Source organism: Zootoca vivipara, chromosome 3 (genome assembly GCF_965207765.1).
Source record: "Zootoca vivipara chromosome 3, rZooViv2.hap1.1, whole genome shotgun sequence".
Classification (NCBI taxonomy): Eukaryota; Metazoa; Chordata; class Lepidosauria; order Squamata; family Lacertidae; genus Zootoca; species Zootoca vivipara.
Window position 1 is genome coordinate 60,378,897 of NC_142586.1, and position 11,825 is coordinate 60,390,721.

General features: G+C 40.6%; 1 protein-coding gene across 6 annotated transcripts in view; it reads left to right on the forward strand.

Moving 5' to 3' along the window:
• The window catches only part of ADGRG6 (adhesion G protein-coupled receptor G6), a 101,100-nt gene that overhangs the window by 38,742 nt on the left and 50,533 nt on the right, over positions 1-11,825 (forward strand). For 4 of the 6 annotated variants that reach the window (XM_035108855.3, XM_035108856.3, XM_088666229.1 and 1 more), the window contains exons 4-6: positions 2,562-3,182; positions 9,940-10,008; positions 11,330-11,410. In XM_035108855.3, the coding sequence (XP_034964746.1) occupies positions 2,562-3,182; positions 9,940-10,008; positions 11,330-11,410 (771 nt within the window). The remainder of the gene's footprint in view (positions 1-2,561; positions 3,183-9,939; positions 10,009-11,329; positions 11,411-11,825) is intronic. The other 2 variants (XM_088666228.1, XM_035108854.3) reach the window with 1 other exon arrangement.

Sequence of the window (11,825 nt, forward strand, 5' to 3'; positions counted from 1 at the left end):
TTTCATGTTAAAAGTAGCTGTGGGAAGTTAATGTATTTGTCTTTTTCAGAATCCCCCCCCCAGTCTTGACCTAATGCAAAACAGTAAAAAATGAAATGTTTTCTTTAAATCCCATAGGAAGGCATAATGAACTCTGGGCATTACCACAATGCTTCATTATGCAAGTTACACCTTGGTACATCTAGGTCAGTATTGGCTATGCTAGTTAGGTTTCAGGCATGGTTCCCCAGCCCTACCTGGAGATGGCAGGGATTAAACCTGAGGCCATTTCCATGCAGAACCTGTTTTCTAGCACTAAGCCCATTACAGAGTTCCCCATTACATAGTATGTTAGAAATAGTGGGAAGTTAGCATTTGGGAACAGGAGGATTGCAAACTGTTGAGAGCTAAGGGTGAAAGGCAATTGTGAGACTGTTAAAGTAATTGCATTCCTTACTTGGAAGCAAGCCCATTGAGCTCAGTGGAACTTGCTTCTGTTTAGACATGCATGTTTACACTGTAAACTTCCTAATTTTGTACCTGTTAGCTTCCATTTCATTGTCCTTTGCAGTTGTTCAAGGTAAATTGGAATACGGCCCTTTCTCAGAACATTTGAAATGAAAATACGATATTGAAATATGGAGAGAAATGCTAGTGAATAAATTAACTACAGTCATACCTCGGGTTAAGTACACTTCAGGTTGAGTACTTTCAATTTAAGTACTCCGTGGACCCGCCTGGAACGGGTTATCCACTTTCCATTACTTTCAAGGGGAAAGTTCGCTTCAGGTTAAGTACGCTTCAGGTTAAGTACGGACTTCCAGAACCAATTACAGTCATACCTCGGGTTATGTATGTTTCAGGTTGAGTACTTTCAATTTAAGTACTCCACGGACCCGCCTGGAACGGATTAATCCACTTTCCATTACTTTCATTGGGAAAGTTCACTTCAGGTTAAGTATGCTTCAGGTTAAGTACGGCCTTCCAGAACCAATTACAGTCATACCTCAGGTTAAGTACATTTCAGGTTGAGTACTTTCAATTTAAGTACTCCACAGACCCACCTGGAACGGATTAATCCACCTTCCATTACTTTCAATGGGAAAGTTCGCTTCAGGTTAATTATGCTTCAGGTTAAGCTTCCGGAACCAATTAAGTACTTAACTTGAGGTACCACTGTACTTTTAAATATATATTTTAATATCTGTATAGCAATTTATATATTCTGTCTGTGCATGGTAGCCAATAGAAGAAGTACCAACAGATTAAGATACTGACATATTAAGCGAACAAGAGGAAACCCTGCTCTTAATACTGGCACTGGTATGCTTGCCTTTTCCTGCTTGGTGATGCAATTTTTGCCCTTTCTCTTGATGAGCTATTGTTGCAACTCACTGTTAGCACCAGGGTGCCACTGTTATAGAACAGAGTTGTTCAGATTTGTTACAAATCTACTAAGTGCAGTGTTCTTTTTCCTGGAATCCTGAAACAGACATACAGACCTTGAGTGTTGAAGCCAGTGGGCAACTATACTAACAAAATGCCCTTCAACATGGTAGATGAGTGAGAGGAGATTCCTTCACCATTTGTGCATGCACACGAAAGCTCATACGAAAATAAAAAACTTAGTTGGTCTTTAAGGAATTTTTTTATTTTGTTTCGACTACGCCAGACCAACACGGCTACCTACCTGTAACTAGCTCATAATTTAAACTGCCATCCTTGTTCACAGGGCTGAGTTCATTGTTCTGTGCTGGAAAGACATCATACAGCTATAGGCAGTAGAGCTCAAACCAGTCTTGGAGAACTGGACTTTCCCTTGCCCTCATTCTGCCCAGAGTAGCACCCTACAGACCACATGGTGAGGGACTGAATGGGTTTTGCCACCCCTCTAAGTAAAGATGCAAATACCTGTGGATGTAGAATGCATGGCATGTTTGTTTTTAAGGAAATGTGAACAGATTTATTCAACTTAAATTCTAAAGTTTGGAAACAAAGGCCTTTTATTTGCAAAATAACATGCTAAAAGCTCTCTGCACACCCTGAAAAAGACTTATGACATTCATTTATTTAGTGTAAAGCAGTTACGCAAAACAAACCTTCAGGAATAGTACTCAGGGAAAACAAAAACTTGTTTCATGTTACTGGTCTACTTCATTGTCTAATATAGTGGTTCCCAACCTTTTTTTGGCCATGCCCTCCATGACATATAATTCTTATTATTCAAAAAGTGAACTTCTATTCATGTGGAGGAAGCCTAAAAGGCCATTAACTTGGTCTAAACATTCTCAAATTGCCCCCTTAAAAATCAAATTGCCCCTCCGTGAGAACCACGGGTCTAATATAAACAGGTAAAAATACTGTTTTGCAAATGATTGGTTTGCAATTTGGTAGGAGCCTATTGCCATGTTATATTCACAATTTAAGATATCCTAGTAGCTGATTATAGTAGCTGCTGAAATTACTTTGAATATGCTTCTAATCTGATGCATTTGCTGGTTATTTATAATAAGAGAAAGGATGTCAACATGACATGAACTTCGATAATATTAAATGAAGCAAATTTTCTTTTTATTTTCTAGTTGCTGTGTCTTTGAGGAATCAAAAAGTTATCATCCCACAATCCCTAGATGTTGATTCTGTGTCTGTGGCAAATTCCATCCAAGTACCAGAACTGAATCAGTTCACACTGTGCTTTGAAGCAAAAGAGAACAGCAGCGAAAGCAGTGAATGGAAAGTTTTCTCCTATGGTGATTCTTCTACAGAATTCATTGGTTTTGGAAGGACAAAAAATGGACACTTCATATCTATCTCAGGCATCGAATGTATTTTAGATGATGCACTTGACACCAATCCTAATGGAGACTTCTTCACAGAAACATTTGAGCAGCTTTGCATTATATGGGATAGCCTCTCAGGCACTGTAGGTATCAGTGTCAAACACGTGTACAGAACAGTATCCTGTTCAAATACTTATGGGAAGGTCATTCCTGGCAATGGGAAGTTGGTTCTGGGCTCTAATAGAAATGATATAAATCCTCTCAATGGGGATATTTACAACTTCCGGCTTTGGAATTTTACAATGAGCTCCCAGATACTCTTTAACCTCAGCTGTGACGTCAAGGGCAACATTGTAGACTGGGAAAATGACTTTTGGAGCATCCCAACATCATCATTAAAAGCAGAGAACAACCTGAGTTGTGGTAAGCATCTTTTATTTCATTTTTCCTCTGGCATAGCTGTGAAGGTGTCACATGTCAGAAAGAAGTTTTGTTTGTAATGAAAGTGAGCTTGGTTTCCCAGAGGGAAACCTCACATTTCCTGGGCTTGTCAACTCATCTCATAAAATATGTATTTTGCTTCTGGGTATGTATGTTCTTTTGGTGCATTCAGAGTCACATTGTGATGTCTAGATCGAGCTCAGGCATTTTAAAAGATGGCTAGCAAGATTTGCTAAATGATAGTGTTCATTTGACTGTATTATACAAGCCAGACTGAAGAAATGTATTACATTTGCTGTGGGACATGTCATATTACTTCTGGGGTAGTTCGTCCACCTTTGGTTCCTATCCTGTACCCAGTTCTCACTTGTGGCTCCTAGAAGCTTTCAGCATATGACAGCGGCCGCACCACAGGAACAGCTTCAATTGGCTGGCTAAATCAGGTGAGGGTAGCCAATGGGTCTCAAACCCTTGGTGAGTTAGGGATGCATGCAAAGGTAGGGTCCAGTGGATTGAGCAGACAAGGAGGCAGTTTCTGCACGTGCTGTAGGCGGAAGTGAGGGGCAGATGGGTTTCATTAACCTAGGAAGGTAGCCTATCCAAGAGAAGGAAAAGTCTCATCCTAAACCTCCACTGCCTTATGAGATATCTTTAGGAAAAGAAATGTGGCAGTCTTGTCATCTGGGCAGTCCCGGATGTCCATACAAATTGCCCAGACTTGCACCCCAGGGAGGTCACAGCAGTTTGACTTCACCCTCAGAGGCACACTCCAGTGTCTCTTGAGACAGAAGGATGCCAACCAGTCTCTAATCTCTCTCCCTAGATGCATGTCCTTAAACTAAACAAGATATAATAAAGAACAATGTTAGTGATTATTTGAAATTAACTGAAATAAAGGTCTGAAAGTGAGGTGTAGTGGCTAGAGTGTCAGACTAAGACCTGGGAGACCAGGATTCAAATTCCTACTTAGCTATAAACTCACTAGATGATATTGGGCCAGTCACCACCTCTCAGCCTAATTGATCTCACAAGGTTGTTCTGAGGATAACATGGGAAGAGGGAGTACCATGTATACCACACTGAACTTCTTGGAGGAAAGTTGGGATCTTACTATAATAACAAAAATCTCATAACTAAAGCATCATGACTTTAGTCACAGAGCAGTTGTGTGCATCTTTATAATAAAAAGCATGGGGGTGTCTATTTTTTACACAGAAATGAATGCATAGAAGAGGGGAGCAAAAGTTGCTCCTCTGCTGTCTTCGCTTGCTGTAGCTTTTAATTGGTTTTTCTCAAACTGACTTTGATATTGGGAAGGGGAAAAATGGACTGCAGTCATATGGACTGCAGAAAAGGAAATGTATATTCCTTTTTGTGTGATACTGCTATGTGAATGGGCATGTTAAAGGTACATACAGTTGCACCACATGTTTTGTTCGACCATAAGGTGCAGTTTAGGGGATGCGGGTGGCGCTGTGGGTTAAACCACAGAGCCTAGGGCTTGCCGATCAGAAGATCGGCGGTGCGAATCCCCGCGACGGGTGAGCTCCCATTGTTTGGTCCCAGCTCCTGCCCACCTAGCAGTTCGAAAGCACGTCAAAGTGCAAGTAGATAAATAGGTACTGCTCCGGTGGGAAGGTAAACGGTGTTTCTGTGCGCTGCTCTGGTTCGCCAGAAGCGGCCTAGTCATGCTGGCCACATGACCTGGAAGCTGTACAACGGCCAATAACGTGAGATGAGCACCGCAACCCCAGAGTCAGTCACAACTGGACCTAATGGTCAGGGGTCCCTTTACCTTTAAGGTGCAGTTTTTATTTCAAAACAAAAAATAAAAAAAATTGCTTCCAGTAGCACCTTAGAGACCAACTAAGTTTGTCATAGGTATGAGCTTTCATGTGCATGCACACTTCTTCAGATTATTTTTTGTTTCGACTATGTCAGACCATCAGGGCTACCTACCTGTAACTAGTTTTATTTCAGTTTTAGTTACAACTGAGGAAACTTTCTTTTCCACAATTGCACCATCAAACACAGAAGGGCCATGAAGCTTGTTCGCTCCCACCCCTGCCCAGCCCAGTCGCAAATCTTTTCTCTGTCAGTCAGATGATGAATTTCACTGCCACCTTTATTTACAATAAAATAGCAGTATGCTTCTGCTGATACACTTGTGTACCCTATAAACACTGCCAACTGTGTTGGAATCTGCAGGAAAAGGGCTTCCTTTTTGATATTTAGCTGTGAGATTACAAGATAGATGTGTATACAAAGGGAAGGGGTTAAAAAGATATCTAGCTGTAGACTGATGAATGTGGGGTAAAGTATAGTATCTGTGTGAGAACCTAACATTAGTGCTAAAATGCTGGAGAGTTGATCAGAACAGGGCATGGAATTATATAGAATAATAGAATAGTAGAGTTGGAAGATACTCCAAGGGTAATCTAGTCCAACTTCCGTACTATGCAGGAATAGTACAATTTTAATAATAATAATCCCATACTTGAAGATAATCATTAATTTCAGTGGATTTATTCTGCATAGGACTAGTATTGGCTAGAACCCTTAATTCAAATATTTCTAATGTTATATTTCTAATGTTTAATTGCAACCCTATTTCTAGCTCATAACAGAGTCTTGTTTATTCATTTAAAGCTAACATTTGCCATTAAATGACTTAGTGTTGGGTTTTAATAGAAGGTGGGTGATGGTAGCATATTAAAATAGTTTTCATAATAAAGAAGAATGAGTGACAAAGCACCCATGTAAGAATCTGAACTGATGACACATTATTTTAGTACCTTTACTAAGGAGTAGAAAGATGATTATGAAGAATGGAGAGATGAAGATAGCAGCCAATATAAAATTATTAAAGATGTCTAAAATTGACTTAATAGAAGTTGTAGAAGGATATCATAGGAATAGAAAAGCCAGCAACCCAATTGTATGTGAAATACATTTCTCACATAACAGTTTTGGTGAATATACATTTCAGATATGCTTTGTATCCACACTGGGTTTGTATAGATTATCAAATTGTGACATGATAAGCTGAGCTATGAATCGGCTCCATATACCTGCACACAGTTCTTTTGCAAATGATTTAGAATTGATTGCATCAGTTAGGCGTCTTCTACTCTCTATCTAACAGATTGTCATCAGAGTGAGCCATGGGAAGCTGGTAGTGATGGGACATCCCATTCCATTTCAACCTGACACAATTTCTGTAAGAAAATACCCTCATTAATACAGGGATGGCCATAATTCCATTATTGCATTTCAAAATGAATATCCTGTCACAACTACTAATAAAAGGCTGAGCCTTAACTAGAGAAGATGCACAAGGGGTGCCCCCTTTATCTTGTTGGGGAAATTTAATAATGTATTTTAAAAGTGCCTTTTGGAACAAAAGTGATAACCATGGCTATTTTTCTAGAAAAAGAGGTGCTGGAACTCACCATGAACACCTCCCTTGTTCTCTTAGAATGGCAATGGCGCCTACCTGAGAAATGCTGGAACTGAGTTCCATTGAGTTTTGGCTTAAAAAAAGACCTGGTGATAACATATGTAATAGATCAGAAATTAAATATTAACAGTGTTACAGTGATTATCTGTGTTGAATATTCGTTTTCTTGAGAAGGTTATAGAAAAACAGCCATCCTGTGCCATTCATTGCAATGATATGACAAACAATAAAGGGACCTTCCTATTTGCATATAAATGTCACTGCTATTATCTCACTCATCAGCAAACAGATTTTGTTTCCTCATACAGTTGCTGATTTTCCTGGTTAATGGACTTAATGCGCATAAGCGTATTAACATATTGACAAATATAATCTCCTGAGAGAACAATGTCTCCTTCTGGTTTAGCATGCTGTTTGAAATTGATTCCTAGTCATTTATGCAGCTTTAGTTTAGCTTTTGTGGACTTATTCACTGACCTAAAAATAACTTGTTAGTATCCTACAAGTGAGAAAACTAGACATGAATTTTCCAAGATTATGTTCTATAGGCAGGCATTGCCCAATACGTTTTTCTGCTTAAGGCAAAGGGCAAAACGGGGATCCATGAGATAGTGCAGGGAGAGCTTTGCTAATTGTATTATTGAGCTAAATCTGATCATATGGTTTGCATTGCCTGCATTGTATGATTCTGACTGTATGGCTTAGCCCCCCCCCCCCAATATTCCTGGGTGCTTTCCATTGCCTCTGTACATTTCAGTGCCACTGTGTCAAAGTGTAATGAAAACATTCGACATTTAGACAGGATGGCCTTGCCAGAGAGCACAAGGTCTGCAGTCTGCATCAGGAGATGCTCAAGGTCTACACCAGGAGATGACGCAAATATCAGGCACAAGACCAGGCAAGATAGACAGGAACTCAAGCCCTCACACTCAAGCCCTCACCTAGCAGTTCGAAAGCACATCAAAGTGCAAGTAGAGAAATAGGTACCGTTCCGGCAAGAAGGTAAACGGCGTTTCCGTGAACTGCTCTGGTTCACCAGAAGTGGCTTAGTCATGCTGGCCACATGATCCGGAGGCTGTCTGTGGACAAACGCCAGCTCCCTTGGACAGTAAAGCGAGATGAGCGTGCAACCCCAGAATCATCCGCGACTGGACCTAACGGTCCAGGGTTTACCTTTACCTTATTAGTGATGACATCAAGGCTCAGAGTAGGGGATTCAGAAATATGAATAGGGGACTTAAAAAGGGCTCACTTCCTAAATCTATTCTAAAATGAGCCCAAATATCACTGAAATTCAGGACCTCTCACAAACTCACTCTAGTACCATTCGATTTCCTGTGCTATACAGACTTACTTGATAGCAGTAGTAACAATCATTGGGAGGTGTGGCGTTGGGACCTCCTCTAGCCTGAGATGCTGCTGATGCAGCAGCAGTGTTGTAGCATTAAGAACCATGAGAAGAATAGTGCTCATGGTTCCCAACTTTTTTTTAATAAGAAGCAGATTTGGGAGACACATTGGAATGGGTTTTGGTGGGTTGGGATTGGAAAATTACATATTCCCCCCCCCCCCAACCGCATTCTGAACTGAGCAGAGAGAATGGTTTTCCATCCTGTAGGCGTAGCATTAGGTGTGGAGTGTTGTGTGTGCCATGACGTAAAATAACTTATGGAGAAATGGGGATGCCCTTTCCCACTATCCAGAAACAACTACTTCTGCTATTTCTTCTGCTATTTCTCAATGAAGCACTTAAATTAAAGGCAGTCATCCACATGCCCGGGCCCTTTTGTGCTATATAGCACTGAGGAGGGGGGTGTTCTAGAAGGGTGAGGCTATGAAAAAATGATTTTCTATTTTTCTTTTCTTTGTTAGGATCACCCTCTCCAAGCTCTGATGGGTGACTGTATGTGACTATTGCCTCCCCCATTATATATTCACAACAACACTGTTGAGTAAATTTGTGCCTGCTCCAAGGTCACCTACCGAGCTTCATGTCTGAGTTATGATGAACCTAGGCTAACCACTAGGACGTTTTAAGCTACACTGATTTTCCAGAAATACTGTTTCCTTTTGTGTGATCTAAAACTTCTGGCAATCATTTTCATTAGTCTATTATGGAAGAGGAAGAGAAATATTTCAGTCCAGCATTTCCCGTATTCTTCATAATTTACATTGTGGTTTAATTTCTGGTTTTATATTCTGATTTTATTCTGTGAACTGCCCTGAGACATGTGGGTATAGGGTGGTATATAAATTCATTAAATAATATTAATCTACCTACCTACTTTTTTTCTTAATTAAATGTGCAAACACCCTCTACCTTTCTTCTTAGGGAAAGTGCCACAATGACCGCTCCCCACATTAAACGAGGGGCGATTTTTGCGTGGTTGTGCGCAGCCCCCTGGACCACAGAGCGGCTACCTGGTAGTTCGGATCTGGTCACTACCTCTCCAGGCTGGATACCTGGGGTCTCCGCCTACCCCAGCCAAGTGTCTAATCCTGCCTGGGGAGGTGTTGCCAGGGGACAGGCCAGGTAAGGGGGAGGGACTGTCCAGCTCACACAATAGGATTTAAATAGGATTTAAATCTTACCTGCAAGCAGCAGTTGGCTCCAGATCTTCTCCCACCCTCCACACCCTAACTGAAGTTTTATTTTGCAGCTTAACCTTTTTCCCCATGGGTGCATGGGCGCTGCTAGGTCAGGGTCGCTGTTGAAGGGCTGGAAAGGAATTTTCCTGCATTGGCAGGTTTTGCCTTTCCCGTAGCAATACGTCACAACTTTGGCAGTTTCAGGCCTTGGGCAGTTTCCTTTTGGCTATCTTCCTAAAGGAGACGGGTGTGAGGCAGTGACCTCACCCCCTTTGTGACGTCAAGATCAGGGTTCCCCCCATTAAAGGGGTCTTGGGGGAGGCATTGGCCATACACCGGTTGTCATTGCTTCCCCGCCTCCAGTGGTGGCGAACGGGGGCGGGCTCTCTCTGCTTGAACATATTTTCTCCAGAGCCAGCCCTACCCCCATACATTCTGGATAACCCTGAAGTCCCCCAGATCCACGGCTGGGGACTAGGGAAGGATAACGCCCAATGCCTGAGCCCAAGGTCTTCCTACATTTGAATCTTAATAAAGTTGTGGCCAATTTTAATCCCATAACATGTTGTCTTGAGTTATTACCGGTATTCCGCTCAGGGGTCACCTGGGGTTTGGGGGGACTCCGCCTGTCCACGCAATAACAGACAAGTATTGCTTATAGTGCCTCTTTTCCTTTTCCTTTTGAAAAAGGTTCATATCTCATTCCCCTACCTACAATTGAACCTACTAGCTGTGCAAACCTGGGAAGCCTGTGCCAAGGTAAGAACCCAACAGTATTTTGTATACTTGGAATATATATCCATATTTTGTTTGTTTGTTTTTAATTAAATGTTTATAGATTAACAGGCTAAGGCCAAAAAGGAATGCAGCCAGAGAGAAGAAACAGTCTTAACAGAAAAATGACTATAAGGGAGAAAGGTTATGTGAAAGGAATGTAACAACTCACTTGATAGCACCACTTCTGTAAAATATTTTTATTCTAAAACCTAACAGACAGATTCTATAGAAAGGAGGGCTAGCTTCATTTCTTCCTTTATCTTAGCCCCATCTCCACCTTCTTCATTTGAAGTTACTGTGTTTGAATCACTTTCAGGTACTGGATTGAGTCGATTTTTAAGAATATCCCACCCCACCCCACCCCAAAAAATTCTTTTAAGTAGTACTGTCTTTAGTTGCTTTGATGAAAATATTTCTATGTTCCAGTGTTTCAAAATGACAGGCTATTATGAATATTCTTCTTTCTGTTGGCTCAAAAATGCAGCACTTTTTGAATGTTTCCTTTGTGGTAACCTTTGAATCTTTATGTGTGGTGCTTTTCTGAATGCCATTGGGAATTAGACAGCTGAAATCCCAAGCAACACTTTGAAAATGTATCTTTTTCAAATATATCCATTTACGATTTTAATTCTGTTCTTTATCCAGACCTTAGAAGATTTAATTAGATCCTTACATGGATGCCCTGTAGAGGCTATTTTTATGCTGTTTGTAAACAAGTGTTCTTGTTTAAAGGCCTTAAGAGAGGATGATTCAGAATTTGTGTACCCACAGAAGGGCTGATATTGCAGCTGTTATTTCAGCAAATGACATTTTGCAAAAGACAGATCTGGTGTTCACTTGGTTATTGTGTCTGCTTACATCCTGAGCCTTAACACACACACTTCTAATGTAAATATGTTTAAGACTGGGGTGTGGAATTTATAGCCACCTTCTTACCTTAATGGCTTCATCTCGTTCATCATTACAAAACGCTTTGGGGTAGATCTATGTTACTTTCATTTTACAGGTGAGCAAATGAAAGTTGTTCAAGATTACCTGGAAAATACATGGTTGCGTTGGTATATAAAACCAAGACTGGCACATTAGTCAGGACTCATTAATTCACTTATACTTTAAACAAAGTGTGTGTGTGTGTGTGTGTGAGTGTGTGTGTATGTATGAGAGAGAGAGAATTGTGTAACTTATTCAGTAGTTAAAGATGCAATTCCCTCCATTCCCTGTATGTGTTTTCATGCATTATTCCATGACCTCATTAACATTCATGTTCCATACAAGTTCACTTCTTTCTCATCTTTCTTACCAGCTACTGTAAATTCCACCACTCCATCACCCACTGTTACCACTAACATGCCTGATACTAATAGAACTGATAACCAAAACTATGGTAAGAAATTCAATGTTATGTTTCATTTGTTATGTGACTGAAGCTGCAATCCTATACCCACTTGTATGGAGTGAACTCCACTGAACTCAGTGGGACTTTTGTATACGATTCCACTGTAAGCCATTTTATTGCCTTTTAAGTATACTTGTATATGTCAGATCTTATATAAAGGATCCTGATTGATTCTGCCATATCAAGCACTGCTGAAGTTGCTTTGTGTCAAATTAGTGAAAATGTGGGAAAAGAAAAATTGAACAAATTTCCTGTATATGTATTTCCAATTTCAGACATTTATAACATGACTGGAGTTGTTGTTTCATTAATTTTCAAATGCTACGTGTCAAGATCAGTGACTTGCCTCTAGTGCTGTCAGTGCAAGAGTGGAATGGACTTGTGCTCAAACAAGAGGACTTCA